Source organism: Physeter macrocephalus, chromosome 2 (genome assembly GCF_002837175.3).
Source record: "Physeter macrocephalus isolate SW-GA chromosome 2, ASM283717v5, whole genome shotgun sequence".
Classification (NCBI taxonomy): Eukaryota; Metazoa; Chordata; class Mammalia; order Artiodactyla; family Physeteridae; genus Physeter; species Physeter macrocephalus.
In genome coordinates, this window is record NC_041215.1 from 134,680,389 (window position 1) to 134,696,873 (window position 16,485).

Below are 16,485 nucleotides of genomic sequence, written 5' to 3' on the forward strand. Positions count from 1 at the left end.
TGGGAGAAAATATTTGCAAACGAATCAATGGACAAAGGATTAATCTCCAAAATATATAAACAGCTCATGCAGCTCAATATTAAAAAACCAAACAACCCACCCAATCAAAAAATGGGCAGAAGACCTAAATAGATATTTCTCCAAAAAAAGACATACAGATGGCCAACAGGCACATGAAAAGCTGCTCAACATCACTAATTATTAGAGAAATGCAAATCAAAACTGCAATGAGGTAACACCTCACACCGGTTAGAATGGGCATCATCAGAAAATCTACAAACAACAAATGCTGGAGAGGGTGTGGAGAAAAGGGAACCCTCTTGCACTGTTGGTGGGAATGTGACCATTGTTTTGGTTTGTAACTTCTCTACTTGAATCCACAATTGAGATGCTGTCAGAATATAGCATCCACTTAATGACATAAAGCCAGGTGAAAAAAAAATGAAAAGAAAATCCCACATATAATACTTGATAAAAATATGTATTAGAATGTGTAACTAAGCAAATTGTCTAAGTTTAGTATAATGAGAACGTGAGAATGTACAACTCTTGATAGGGAAAAACCCCTAAAACGACTTTGAAAGTGCATGTAGAATAAGAATTACAGAATCATTTTAAAGAACAATGTTAAAAGCCAGTGATCTAAATTGACTCAAGATGTAAGTGCTCAAAGCCATGACTTTATATTATCTACTTTGTGTCAAAATAAAGAGAAAAGAATTCCCTTTATTTAATCATTTAAAGAAGTATCCAATTCTCATATCTTTCAGGTAATGTCTTACACTCCTAGTGTTATGAAATAGAAGTTTATAATTCACACAGAGATTTTTATCTGATCTCTCCAACGACTACCCTAAAGTCCATTGTTTCCGTGAAGATGTTCAACTGCATCTCTTCTACAAATGACCCAAATTTCTTTGTCTCCGATGAACGTGTAAAATTGTCTTGAAGTCTTGCTTTAATGTTATGATTTTTCAATCAGTGAATCATATGAAATCCCCCCCACTACATTGTTCTTATGGTAAATCACAGCATATTTTTTTCATAGATTCACACATATAAACTATATTTTAGCTGGGCCTTTTCCCCTTTGAATCCCTAAAAGTGAATTAATGAGTAGGCAACTCTGACTGGTGTCCTGGCAAAGCTCTACACAAAGTGTTCAGCCAACTTCAGACTACATCCATGATCTACGAGTGAAACAGAAGTCTCCCAGTGCTCATCTGATTTTTTGTAATTGGCATGGCACTCTGTCCCACACCTTCTTTCTTTACATTTCTTTACTGATGTTACATCCATCTTTTGAGACAGAGTAAGGACCTGATTATCCCATTGAACAGATGGGGACTGAGGTCCATCACTTAATGACTCTCCCAAGCCATCCTATGTGAATGAAGAAGTTGGCAATAAGGTTTCTGGATTCCTCCGGGTCTGTGTTTCTCCTATTACACCACGCTGGGCTGTTAATATGTGTGTATTCATGCATGTTGCTTGAGATAGACTTTCTCTGACAAAAATACATTTGGGGTCATTTGTAGCTTCTTTCGCTAGTTGCTTTTGAATATAAAGGTTATAATATATTTAGATTCCTATGTTAATGAGTAGCTTTTCCTTTGGGCTAAAACATCTTTTTCCTGTTTAGCAACTTTGGTCATACGGCATTCAAATTTGTTAACTCACCGCATAAACAGCAACTCGTTGAAAAATAAATTACGAATATTAAAGGGAAATGGAGAACACAATAATATACTATATATGGAAATACATCAGCTGTAGAATAATGCATCTTAATGAAGGCTTCCCATGTGAATAAACCATTATATTTACAAGCTTTCCACAGTTAATGACCCAGAACTGGTTAACGAAACCTAAGTTTATAGCAAGGTCCTCCGTCAGCAAAAATATACATGTTAATAATTGATGTTGCTGTAAAAATAGGACATAAGACGATGACTCCTGGGTTTGTGGAGAAATAGGACTCTATGGTCCATTAACTTAAAATGCTTATCTAATGTTTGATGGGCTTTGCCTTTAAAAATCCTTGGTCAAATTAGTAAGATAAAATGGACATTTGTCCAAATGACAATGTGTTCAATTTATCAGTCACAAATCCCCTTGCAAATAAGTGATTTAATGCTGGCAACTTCCTGGAGGAGCTCGTGGTCTTGGGGGTACTGCAGTCACTTCAGGCGAGGATGGAGCAGTGAGGGGAAGGGAGAGGGTCTATTCCAACAAGTGACCGCCGTGGTCAGTGCAGAGATTAGTCAGCTCCGCGCGGCCCCCGGTCGGTCATCATTCGGGGGCACTCAGAGCCGCCCCATCAGCCCAAGGGCTCGCGCCGCGCGCTAATTTTACACGTGGAATGCCTCATGCTGCGGAGTAAACTGCTCTTCGGTTGGTCCGTTTTAAGATCGTGTGCGTGCGTGTGCATGGACGTTCCCTAGTTTATGAAAATAAGCTCTTTTGTTTCACCATTTCATTTCACAGTAATAGATCTCTACTTGTATATGTGTTTATATAAACACATCTACTCAGAAAGAAGAACCCAGCAAGAAATGGTGGAAAAAAAGTTGTGGGGAGAGTCAGAGCTGATGGTTTTCTTTTTTTTTTTTTAATTTTTTAAAATTTATTTTATTTTTGGCTGCAATGGGTCTTCATTGCTGCAGGCGGGCTTCCTCTAATTGCGGTGAACGGGGGCTATTCTTTGTTGTGGTGTGTGGGCTTCTCATTGCGGTGGCTTCTCTTGTTGCGGAGCACGGGCTCTAGGCTCGTGGGCTTCAGCAGTTGCAGCATGTGGGCTCAGTAGTTGTGGCTTGCCGGCTCTAGAGTGCAGGCTCAGTAGTTGTGGTGCATGGGCTTAGTTGCTCCGCGGCATGTGGGATCTTCCCATGTGTGTTCAGTAGTTGTGGCTTGCCGGCTCTAGAGTGCAGGCTCAGTAGTTGTGGTGCATGGGCTTAGTTGCTCCGCGGCATGTGGGATCTTCCCGGACCAGGGATCGAACCCGTGTCCCTGGCATTGGCAGGAGGATTCTTAACCACTGCGCCACCAGGGAAGCCCGCTGATGGTTTTCTTTTGCCCTCTGCTCATACTACAGTTATGGTAAATCTTTATTTTAGGATGCCACAACTTCAAGTGGGTGCAAACCAATTAATAATAGAGCAATTTCTAGCCCGTTAAATCTACTTTCTGGAAACCTGTAGTAGTTTTAAGATTTGCTTAATTAAGAGCTGGAATAGAACTGTAGAGTTGAGCCTGTAACTGATTAGTGGTGGGAGCTAAATTTGCTACTTTTGTGTCCTACACTCCTTAAAAATTTTTTTTTTTTTTTTTTTTTTTGTGGTACGCGGGCCTCTCACTGTTGTGGCCTCTCCCGTTGCGGAGCACAGGCTCCGGACGCGCAGGCTCAGCGGCCATGGCTCACGGGCCCAGCCGCTCTGCGGCATGTGGGATCTTCCGGGACCGGGGCACGAACCTGCGTCCCCTGCATCGGCAGGCGGACTCCCAACCACTGCGCCACCAGGGAAGCCCCTAAAAATGTTTTAAAATACACACTTCCACGGCACTTAAAGTTTGCGAGACACTATTTTAACTGGTTTACAAGTATTAACTAATTTATTCCTCATAATAAGTAGCCTTATGTATGAGTACCGTTACTATCTTCATTTTATATATGCAGAAACTGAGGCACAGAGAGGTCAAAGAACTTGTCCAGGGTCACAAAGCCAGGAAGGGGCAGACTGGGGCTTTGACCCGAAGCATGTACCTCCAGAATCTCTGCTCTTACCCTGTATGCTTTCTTGTATCTCTTCACTGATAGGTTTCTTCTGGCTTAAAATAGTTTGTCTGAAAATGGTTTTTTATGGGTACTACAGATCACTTTTCAAAAATATACATTTGTAATTTTAATGGATATTGCTGAGCTGTCTTGCAAAGAGGTTGCAGGATTGCTTTACCCTTCCCCCCAACAGTGTATGACGGAGCCTTTTTTCCCACACCTTGCCAACATTGTGACCTTAACCATTTTGATCTTGGCCAACTTAAATAGATAAAAAATGACAATTTAATAAGCATTTTAAAATCATGAGTGATGTGAGCATTTAAACCCACGATTATAAGCCATTTCAAAAAATAACAGTGAACACTTACCTAGTGCTCACAGGGTGCAGTGTGTCAGACACTATTTTAAATGCTTTACAGATACCAATTTCTTTAATACTTAACACACATCTTTGCCTGGGTGCTAGCATTATCTCCATTTTGCATATGTGGAAATCGAGGCACCAAGAAGCCAAGACACCACACCAGTTCACCCAGTGAGTAAATGGCGGAACCAGAATCTGAACCCAGGCAGGCTGGCTCCAGAGTTCCCGGCCTTAACCATTCTACTATGCTGCAGTAAAGGACTTTGTAATGGGCCCTAATCTGAGATAAATAAGGGCAAATGTCCTGCCCTAGAGTAGGGATAAAAGAATCCTGGGATCAGGTGACTAAAGGAAGAGAATTGTTTTGCTCATTGAGTTTCTGACGACCTGGGGACCCAGGGCAAGAATAAAGCAGAATAAGAATAACAATAAATACCTCCCAGAAATAAACCCATGCAGACATGGTCAGTTAATCTACGACAAAGGAGGCACAAACATACAATGGAGAAAAGACACAGTCTCTTCAACAAATGGTGGTGGGAAAACTGGACAGCTACATGCAAAAAAGTGAAACTGGACCCCTATCTCACACCATATACAAGAATAAATTAGGGACTTCCCTGGTGGCGCAGTGGTTAAGAATCTGCCTGCCAATGCAGGGGACATGGGTTCCATCCCTGCTCCAGGAAGATCCCACATGCCACAGAGCAACTAAGCCCGTGCGCCACAACTACTGAAGCCTGCGCACCTAGAGCCTGCGCTCCACAACAAGAGAAGCCACCGCGGTGAGAAGCCCGTGCACTGCAATGAAGAGTAGCCCCCACTGGCCGCAACTAGAGAAAGCCCACATGCAGCAACAAAGAACCAACACAGCCAAAAAGATAAAAAAATTAAAAAAAAATAAACAGTTTAAAAAAAAAGAATAAATTAAAAATGTATTAAAGACTTTAATGTAAGGCCTGAAACCATAAAACTCCTAGAAGAAAACATAAGGCAGTAAACTCTTTGACATCAATCTGAATATTATTTTGGACTTCTCTCTGCAGGCAAGGGCAACAAAAGCAAAAATAAACAAATGGGACTACATGCTTTTGCACAGCAAAGGAAACTATCAACAGAACTAAAAGGCCACCTACTGAATGGGAGAAAATACTTGCAAATTATGTATCTGATAAAGGGTTAATATTCAAAATATATAAAGAACTTACACAGTTTAATGTCCAAAAACAAACAGCCCAATTAAAAAATGAGCAGATGACATAAACAGGCCTTTTTCCAAAGAAGACATACAGACAGCCAACAGAGACACATGAAAAGATGCTCAACATCACTAATCGTCAGGGAAATGAAAATCAAAACCACAACGAGATATCACCTCACACCTGTCAGATTGGCGATTATCAAAAAGCCAAAAAAAATAACAAGTGTTGGTGAGGATATGGAGAAGAGGGAACACTTTTACACTGCTGGAATGTAAATTGGTGCAGCCACTGTGGAAAACAGTGTGTAGATTCCTCAAAAAATTAAAAATAGAACTACCATACAATCCAGCAATCCCACTTCTGGGTATTTATCTGAAGAAAACAAAAACACTCGAAAAGATACATGTTCACTGAAGCATTATTTATGATAGCTGACATATGGAAGCAACCTAAGTGTCCATCCATAGATGAATGAATAAAGAAGATGAATAAATGAATATACATATAATACACACATACACACACACACACACACAATGGAATATTATTCAGCCATAAAAAAGAATGAAATCTTGCCATTTGTGGCAACATGGATGAGCCTGGAGGGTATTATGCTAAGTGAAATAAGTCAGACAGAGAAACACAAATACCATATGATTTCACTTATATGTGGACTCTAAAAATCAATACACATGGACATCAAACCAAAACCGAAACAGACTCATTGTTACAGAGAACAAAGTGGTTGCCAGAGGCGAGAGGGGGACTGGGTGCGGGGGCAGGGGTGATGTCAGGAGAAGTAGGTAAAAGGGATTAAGAGAAACAAACTTCCAGTTATAAAATAAATAAGTCACAGGAGTGAAACACACAGCATAGGGAATATAGTCAATAATATTGCAATAAATGTGTGGGGTGACCATCTCAAAATGTACATAAACGTCAAATCACTATGATGTATACCTGAAACTAACATGATCCTACATGACAATTATACTTCAATAAAAAATACTTAAAATCAAACTAAAGGTTCCCAGTTAACTAGACTGTAAGATCTCACTTAACAGAAAAGAAAATGGTGAGTTTTCTTTTTTTCCCAAAGCATTTGAGGTGGACTTTTGAATCACAAAAATTATTCAGGGTGTCCTCCTCGGGCTCTGATTCCTTTGCTCAACCTAAGAGCCTTTCATGCATGCCTGTATCATGATCACTGCTTTTCCTGGTTTGCAAACATCTTCCTGGTGCAACACACACAGTGTACGTGGTGGGCAGTACCCGCGGCCCTCGGGATCTCCGAACTCTCCCTCCGCAGCTGGGTAAGACTCAGACCCTGCCGGGCTGTTCCAATGGCACTGCTTTTCCAGATCGTACTTTTAATAGACTAATTTCGAGTTCATAAATCTGAGTGAGACAGGCTGGGACCTGGGACCCTTTGCTGCGGTGCTTGCACCTGGACAAACGTCTCCTCCAGCAACAAAAAGCAAAGACGCTGTAAGGGACTAAAAATAACTGCGTGCATATGCGCAGTTGGGGCGAATCATGAACAACCAGGTACATAAAGACCAAAAACCCAACTGCCACTTCTGAGGTGCTGGGAGCAAAAGCAGGGTACTGTGTATGCCCCCAGCACACCACCACCAAAGGGGTGGGCAAAACACCTAAGCTACCCCTCCAGCCCAACCCCTGGACACACCCCCACCCTCACCTCCTACAAGGAACCAGCTCGCCTGCACTCAGGAAGCGAGGAAGGGCACCGTTACTTGTTTTTGCCCCCTCCAGCTGCAGCAGGGGCCCCAATAACGCCTAGCCTGAATTTCTTTGGGCCTCTTATCAATTTCTATTGATTAAGGAGGCTAAGAATCCTGGTCGGTGACACGAGCAGCAAATAACAAGGGCCAAGTTAGTTTCTATTTTGAAATCAGTGGCATGCATGTGTTAGGCAACAACTTATTTTGAAATATTTTGTTTTGTTACATAGAAAGGTTATGATGTATCGTGATCGTTTTCCTTTGTACAAAATCATTCAGTTACCAGGACAACGTAATGTAATTTTCCAAGACGATGAACATCAGCCACCATTCCTTGAAAGCAACCCGTCTAAGCTCTAGGCTGGGTCCGGAAGCCCTTCTAACAGCTCTGTGAAATAGGTAGCACTATCCTGCTCTTACAGAAGGAGAAAACTGAGGCTCAGGGGGAGGGTGAGTGAGTGGCTCAAGGTGACCCCCCCCCCGACCCACGTGGTAGAGGGGCCGCCCCAGGCACCTGCCTCTCCATCCACCTGGCAGGCCCACCCTTCAAAGGCCAAGGGGAGACGCGCACTCATTTCTAAGATGCTGCTGTCCCCAGACACTGAGAGAAACAGCTTTTTTTGCATTTAAAAAGTAAAATAAAACTAAAACAAAGCAAAACAAAACCCCATAAATCATGGCAAATCTCTTTTTTACTACATTTATTTCTAGAAACAACCAAAGGTCATTTGGAGCCAAATATAACGAGTAATGTACAGGATCAAGCTGGACGCCATGGTTTGGGGTTGAAATCAAAGTGTGATCGTAAAGACCCTTTCATTTCGATCCTGATCGTAAACACCGTTTCATTTCGATCCTTCGCTCATTTTGGCTTTGACAGCAGTTCCCAAAGACGAGCCCCTGAGGGCCCCGGACCAAGGGGAGCCTCAGGGGGGAGCCGCCTTTCGGGAGCATTCATTGGGTGCCCAAGCTCCTACCTGGGGTTATTTGTTAATAAGAAATGAGTCTAATTTATTGACCGAAAAATAATCTATAATGTAGCTTGTTTCATGTTAGAATTTGACAGTGAGCAGGGTGTTATGGTGTTTTGAGGATTTAGCTGATGCATTTCAAAGTGACAGTTCTTCATGTTTAATAAGTGTCCCCTAGTGTTCTTTATTATAATGCAAACATTGATAGCTTCAGGGTAACATAAAATACACCATGGTCATGGCTGGAGGACACATTACTTCAAAGGGACCCACAGAATGAAATGTATGACATTCATTAAGTGTCCTCCTTCATCCACTCCATTGGCTCTGCCAATTAAAATAACTGCACATGAATTTTTAGAGTGCTATTTATTTTCCTTTGTAGATTTTAGAATATAAATATTTAAAATGGCAATATCAAAAAATAATCTATATGACAATGGTAAAGGCAACATTTAGTCAGGAACTGAGGACATAATGATGTCATTTGCTCTAATTCTCATTTCAGTTACTAGTCACCCCTGGAAACAGGCCAAGCTTCCCACAAAGATACAAATACTGTTTTGATCAGAGAAGTCAATGGTTTATACACTGATATGATGTAACAAAGTAAAATAATGGAAAAATGAAATTTTAAAATGAGTAGAAGACACTATCTTAATTAGTGATATAGTGGAAAATGTATTTAACTGAAAACATTCCCAGGATTTGGGGTAATGGATTTTTATGGTTATCAGCCAGCAAACAGAAGATACCATTCTTTTAAAAACTGAATCCAAGGCTTCCCTGGTGGCGCAGTGGTTGGGGGTCCGCCTGCCAATGCAGGGGGCACGGGTTCGTGCCCCGGTCTGGGAGGATCCCACGTGCCGCGGGGCGGCTGGGCCCGTGGGCTGTGGTCACTGGGCCTGCGCGTCCGGAGCCTGTGCTCCGCAACGGGAGAGGCCGCGGCAGTAGGGGGGCCCTCGTACCGCAAAAAAAAAACCCCAAAAAACCTGAATCCATATATTTCTCAATGGTGTAAAATTTCATAGAACACGTAATACCAAGAGAAGACATGCTTGGGAAAAAAGCAAACTGGAGAAAGTCGCATTTAATACAAAACAGACAAGCTGTCCTCTTTTTACTATCCAAACTCTGTACTGCTGAAAAATTAAAACAGACTTCCTTTATTTGAGCTGAGCATATACAAACGACAAAGTAAAACAGAAAAATTACAGTAAAAAACATGTTACTCTATCTTTATGTGGTATCAGTGTAAGCTATTAAAACTTTAGGTTAAAAAAAATAGCATTTGGCCATTCCCTAAGTTTCTGGCCTGTTACGCATCATATTCAGTAAATGTCGGCTGCATTAAATTAAATGGAAGTGGTTGAGTCAAACTGCTGCTTACATAAAATTTCATGTTAAACTTAGATGATCTTAGATTGAATCTTCTGACCGCTAGTTTAATTTTTAAAGTAGAAAATTGGAGCTAACCATTGTTTTTATCATTACATCTCATATTTCTGTGTCTCTAACGGGTAGAACAGAGAAACAATTTTGTATCATAACCTGTCCACCTATGTACATACACCAAACAATTTGGAGATCTGAATAGAAAAAACTGATAATATCCTATGGCTGTTTGCTTTTATGTTTAAATGTGTGCCTTTTTTTCCAGTTAATGCAGTAAAATTTAAACATTTTGTAAAATACAATTAAAACAAAAAACTTCCAAAGTTCTGACATGAAAAAAGGAACACGATATAAACTTTCTTTCCTTTGTATGTGCAGGTACGTGTGTATATATTTAGTTGAAATCCTATTATATGTACAATTCTAAATCCTGTATTTTCACTCTGAGCATTTTCACATCAAAAATGAGTCATAAACATATTTTTTTAATGGTGGTCTATCACTACTTTAAGGTAGTAGTGATACCTAAATGATTTAGGTATCACTACTAATCACTTAACTCCATCCCTACTCTAGAACACTAGGATTGTGTATTTCCAATTTTTCATTATTAAAAACAACACTGTAGGAAACGTCTATGCACATAAACCTTTATTCTGATGATTTCTTTAAGCTAGAACTAGAACTTGGGGGGAAGGATATATATATATATATATATATATATATTTTTTTTTTTATGCGGTACGCGGGCCTCTCACTGTTGTGGCCTCTCCCGTTGCAGAGCACAGGCTCTGGATGCGCAGGCTCAGCGGCCATGGCTCACAGGCCTAGCCGCTCCGTGGCATGTGGGATCTTCCCAGACCGGGGCACGAACCTGCGTCCGCTGCATCGGCAGGCGGACTCTCAACCACTGCGCCACCAGGGAAGCCCAAATATTTATTTATTTATTTGGTCCTGCCGGGTCTTAGTTGCGGCTCGCAGGCTCCTCAGTTGTGGCATATGGGCTCCTTGGTGATATATTTTAATGATTGTGTTGCCTCTTTCAGAAAAGCTGAATCAATTTAACTCACCGTGTATGAGAATAAGCATCTCATGACACTCTTGTCAATAATTATAACTTGATCTTACCTTTAGGTCTTTAATCCATTTTGAGTTTATGTTTGTGTATGGTGTTAGGGAGTGTTCTAATGTCATGCTTTTTCATGTAGCTGTCCAGTTTTCCCAGCACCACTTATTGAAGAGACTGTCTTTTCTCCATTGTATATTCTTGCCTCCTTTGTCATAGATTAATTGAACCAAGGTGCGTGGGTTTATTTCTGGGCTTTCTGTACTGTTCCATTGATCTATGTGTCTGTTTTTGTGTGAGGACCATATTGTTTTGATTACTGAAGCTTTGTAGTATAGTCTGAAGTCAGGGGGTCTGATTCCTCCAGCTCTGTTTTTCTTTCTCAGGATTGCTTTGGCTCTTCGAGGTCTTTTGCGTTTCCATATAAATTCAAAAAATTTTTGTTCTAGTTCTGTGAAAAATGCCATTGGTAATTTGATAGGGATTGCACTGAATCTATAGATTGCCTTGGGTAGTGTGGTTATTTTAATGATATTGATTTTTCCAATATAACTTGAAAAAACTTTTTCCCCCCAATAAGACAGATACAACTTGCCTTCTATCGTCAGTTCTAACATACATATTTTTCATGGTTTAACATATCTGAAATGTTAAATATACAGAGATGGCTGTATATTGCAATCAGGGATGTGTTTTGGTTTATTTGCCCATACATTTTCTTTCATTTTCAATCGTGATGTATCTTATAATGAATAACATCTTAGATTCAATGAAATACAGTATCTCATTTAATTTTTAACTTGTATTTTTTGTCCATTAGTGAATAGTGATGATTCCTATAGAACCATCTCAATATACATTTCCATGTTCAGTGAACTAAAAACAATTTTTAAATTGTGGTGAAAACCACATAACATAAAATTTATCATCTTATCCATTTGTAAGTGTACCATCCAGTAGTGTTGAGTATATTCACATTGTTGTACAACAGATCTGGAGAACTTTTTTTTTTTTTTGCAAACTGAAACTTTATACCCATTGAACTACTCTTCATTGCCCCTCCCCGAGCTCCTGGCAACCTTCTACTTCCTGTCTCTATGAGTTTGACAACTTTAGATGCCTCATAAAGATGGAATCATACAGCATGTGTCTTTTTGTGACTGGCTTGTCTCACTTAGCATAATGTCCTCAAAGTTCATCCATGCTGTAGCATGTGTCAAGATTTCCCTCTTTTTATGGCGGAATAATATTGCACCCAGCACAGTTCTGAAATCAAAAAGATCCATAACAACTGACAGGGACTCACCCATTTGATTCTCATGGCACCTCAACAACCAAGAAATAGAAGATGGGCTGGGATCCTAGGGGTTTTCAATTCCAAAAATTAAGGTTGACTTATTTTTGAAACTCAAAGATCAAAAAGAAATCAAGAATGCAGGTGGTGAAATCAGGGTATTTCTTGAATCATATATGCCACTCTGATATGAGTCACCATGTTTTTTAAGATAACAAAGCCTGGACGTCACAATTGAGGTTCCGCATACAGGTGCAGTGAGCGTACGCCCCTTCACCAGGGAAAGATGCTCTTCCAGGTGTCTGCATCATGGAGGTGAATCCCTTCCTCAAACAAAAGAATTCCTGTTTTCCACTCTGTGCTGACAACAGAGGTGAGGCACAGAGGCCGAAGTGCACGTGGAGCAGTCAGGATGTGGGGCTGGAGGAGAATATATGCTATTCTAAAACCACGTCGTCTGTCACTTAGAACAGGCCATTATAAAAGTGATGCAAGAGCAAAGAGTGAGTTCTGGGATCAACCAAAAACATGACTATTTAAATTTTCTTTTCTGAGGTCTTAGGATTTAAAGTAAATTAGAAGATCTTATCAGTGATGTTACTGTAAATAGAAAAAATAGCATTTGGTCTCACATTCAGGGTATTGCTCTATAACTTTCATCACTTTTGTCTTAAGAAACATGGGGTGGACCCTATGACTTGCTGATAACCATCAGAATAGGACAAAGGTGATGCATACCACTTCCATAATCATTTGCGTGGGATCGTAAGCAGCTCCCCGCCCCCCAGCTCTGATGAAGCAAGTTGCCCCATGGAAAGCCCACTTGGCAAGGGGCTGGGGGCTACCTCCAGCAAACAACTGGCAAAAAAACTGAGGCATTCAGTCTGGCAGCCCGTCAGGAACTGAATCCGGCCCACAACCACACAACCGTGGAAGCAGATCCTTCCCCAGTTGAGCCTCAGGATGAGACCCCATCCTCAGCCGACACCTTGACTGCAGCCTGTGAGCCTCTGCGCAGAAGACTCAGTCAGCCCAGACTCCTGACCCACAGAAACCGAGGTAACAAACGTGTGTGGTTGCGGCTGCTACGTCTGTGGCAGTAACTGAGTAATATACCCTTTCAACTCTGATTCAGTAATCACCATGGAGATCACCCAAAAGAAGGCGGCTGTATCAGGGCAAACCCATTCTCAGGACCACAAATACTAACATATATTAACAAAGTGTAGGGCACGGCTGATATTGGTGGGCAGCTCACAGCTTGTCCCACCTTTGGAGCAGCCCATGTATTCCAGCAGATGTGTAAACAGACAAGACCCTGCTGTCTCTGGATCACCTGGGGCAGGCTTCTAGATAATACAGGCGATTCCATTCTCTTAAGTCACCGGTCATGTGTTTTGCTTTCCTTTCTTCTCTCAAAAACTCTCTAAGGAAGACACAAGTCTTACAGATTCTGCTGTCTTTAAGAAAACCAGAGGCTTATTTGTCTATAAGAAAACTTACCATACCCAGGAATATCATCTCCTCTTCTCTCTCTCTCTCAGTTCTCTTGCACTGATAGAAACCTCGCCAAACCTAAAAATAAATACATGGTTACTTGTCCGATACATAAAAAATAAAGAAAACATGGTCATATTGTCTCTCCCATGTAACCTGCACATCCCAGATGATGTAAAGATTATGCGGTCAAGGTTGTGCACCTGTGTGTGTTGATGGAGTATTTTTTCTTTTGTGATCACAGGCAAAATTTTTAAAGAAAGTATGAATCACTGAGGTGGCCTATACCATTGTCCACTCTCCCAGGACGCAACCGTGGACCCTGATGAGGACCTTTGTCCAGGGCCTCCCTATTGAACAAGGGGTACTAGAGGCAGTTCTGTCCACCCAGGAACAAGACAGGACCCACCCTTGTCCCTGGGAGTAACTGGAGGGTCCACTGCTGACCCAGCAACAGCCTCACACCTGTTAGGATGGCTGTTATCAAAAAGACAAGAGATAACAAGCGTCAGCGAGGATGTGGAGAAAAGGGAACCTTCCCGTACTGTTGGTGGGAATGTAACTGGGTGCATCCACTATGGAAAACAGTATGCAGGTCCCTCAAATAATTAAAAATAGAACCACCATATGATCCATAAATTCCACTCCTGGGTGTTTATCTGAAGCAAAGGAAAACACTAATTTGAAAAGATACGTGTACCCTCATGTTCACTGCAGTATTATTCACAATAGCCAAGATATGGAAACAACTTAAGTGTCTGTTGACGGACGAATGTATAAAGAACGTGTGATGCACACACACAGTGAGGCATCGTCCAGCTACGAAAAGAAGGAAATCCTGCCATTTGCGACAAAATGTGTATGAATTTTGTGGGCGTTATGCTAAGAGAAATAAGTCACAGAGAGAAAGACAAATACTTTATGCTTTCACTTACATGTGGAATCTAAAAATACCAAACGTATAGAAATAGAGAGTAGCTTCGGTGGCTGCCAGGGGCTGGGTGGATGAGGGAAATGGGTGAAGGTGGTCAAAGGACACAAACGTCCAGTTATAAAATGAATAAATTCTGGGGGTACAATGTACAGCATGGTGACGATAGTTAACAGTACTGCATTTTATACTTGCAAATTGCTAAGAGGGTTGACCTCAAACGCTCTCACTACAAGAAAAAATGGCAATTATGTGAGGTGATGGATGTGTTAAGTAACCTTACTGTGGCAAATCGTTTTGAAATACACCCATATATCAAATCACGGTGTCGTACTCTTAAAAGTTACACAACGTCATATGTCAAATATATCTCAATAAGCCGGGGAGCACAAAGAAATAGCCTGTAGTTTTTGTTGGTGAGGTTCCTCTACCTGTGTTTCTTCAAGAGAAACTTCTAGATTGCAGGAGTGTGGGGCTAAATCTAAGGGTGGCACTTCAGAGTTTTAACGGAAAAATTTCCACTGTAACATGGAGAAGTATAACACAGTAACACCCAAGAATTGTACAACTCAAGCTTGGAAGTCAGATGCTCATTTAAAACTTTATATCCCACAGAGGAGAGACTTGTGGTTGCCAAGGGTTGGCGTGGGGAGGGATGGTTTGGGGGTCCGCAGATGCAAACTATTATGTATAGGATGGATACACAGCAAGGTCCTCCCGTAGAGCACAGGAAACTATATTCAATATCCTGAGATAAACCATAATGGAAAAGAATATGAAAAAGAACATATATATGTATAACTGAATCACTTTGCTGTACAGCAGAAATTCACACATTGTAAATCAACTATACTTCAATAAAATAAATATTAAAAAACCTTATATCCCCACAGAAACTTGAAAGAAAAGAGTCTGTCTGTCTCTCCCCAGCTTCCCCACCACTCCCATTCAAACACAATTAGGGACAAGATTCCTGATATTCTGGCTCTGTTTTGTGTCCTTACACTTACTTTCTCCCCAACCTAATTCTTAACTTGTGTCACGTTGCCATCTTCTGCATTTTCCCACGAGCAACCTTTGTCACAATTTGAAAAAAGATGGGGTATAACTCGAGGGTGGTCATCTGACAAAGGGAAGGAAACTTCAAGGGCCCCTTCTGAAAGGACCATCTGTGTTCTGGTTATTAGTGGTGGTCACTGGAGCTTCTGCAAGCTCCCAGGTGTTAACCCGCTCCCTTTCTATAATTACATCGTCTGCGTGTAAATGTATTTTTAAAAATTCAGTGAGGACTTATATAGCAACATTCTTTCCAACGGTTATCGGTGATCTTTAAAAATATTTCAATAAAATGCCTGAGTTTCATACCTATTTATAACAAAATTAAAAAAATATATATAACGAAGCTTGCTTGACAGTTTCCCCAGGGTAAGATAATCAGTCCTTCTGGAATTTAGGCCAGTCCTACTACAGGTAGGACGTGGGAATTGTGAGTTTCAGAGCTCACCCCCATCCCTGGTCTGCATCTCCAGCTGTGTCAAGACACCTTGCCCCCAAGTCCAAAAGCGCCCCATTCACACCTTCTGGATACACAGTGCAGCAGGCCCCGCGTCTGCTACTCTCTCGTCCAGTAAGCTGGCTTGCTTTGCTCTGTATTCTTGAAGATAGATTTGCTTCATGACCATGGCTCTTAGGCGCCCTTGCCGTGCCCTCTCGGCGACCTGGATTAATTTAACAGCCTCTTCTAGGGGGATAGGCTTTACAGGGTATTTCTGCAAAAACATTTAAGATAAATCAATGTTTAAACATGTTCATGACGTCCGCTGATTCCAGAAACATCACATGCTAACTTCTAACCCCACCCTGCTGAGAGTCTCCAAACTGCTGATAGAGAGTATGACAGCCATTCGATATGAATAATTTTTCCCCGTGAATACGTATATTTTGATACTATGCCACATTCACGCCATGGGCCCATACTTAAGGACCCCTTAAGCTCTCCTCTACCGTTTTGAGCAAAATACTAATTAGCTCCACAAGGTTTTAGGTTGGCAGCAAATTATACGAGGGATGCCAATAAAATGGATTGAAATAACCTTGAAATTGCTGTCACTGTTTCATTAACTTAATAGTAGAAAAGTACAAATTCAAAACGTATCTACTGGGCTTCCCTGGTGGCGCAGTGGTTGCGCGTCCGCCTGCCGATGCAGGGGACACGGGTTCGTGCCCCGGTCCGGGAAGATCC

General features: G+C 41.3%; 1 protein-coding gene across 1 annotated transcript in view; it reads right to left on the reverse strand.

Moving 5' to 3' along the window:
- The window catches only part of IQCA1 (IQ motif containing with AAA domain 1), a 175,459-nt gene that overhangs the window by 143,508 nt on the left and 15,466 nt on the right, over positions 1-16,485 (reverse strand). Inside the window, exons 4-5 of the mRNA XM_024124784.3 lie at positions 15,821-16,012; positions 13,319-13,390 (exon numbers count right to left, since the gene is read on the reverse strand). Coding sequence (XP_023980552.1) covers positions 13,319-13,390; positions 15,821-16,012 — 264 coding nt within the window. The remainder of the gene's footprint in view (positions 1-13,318; positions 13,391-15,820; positions 16,013-16,485) is intronic.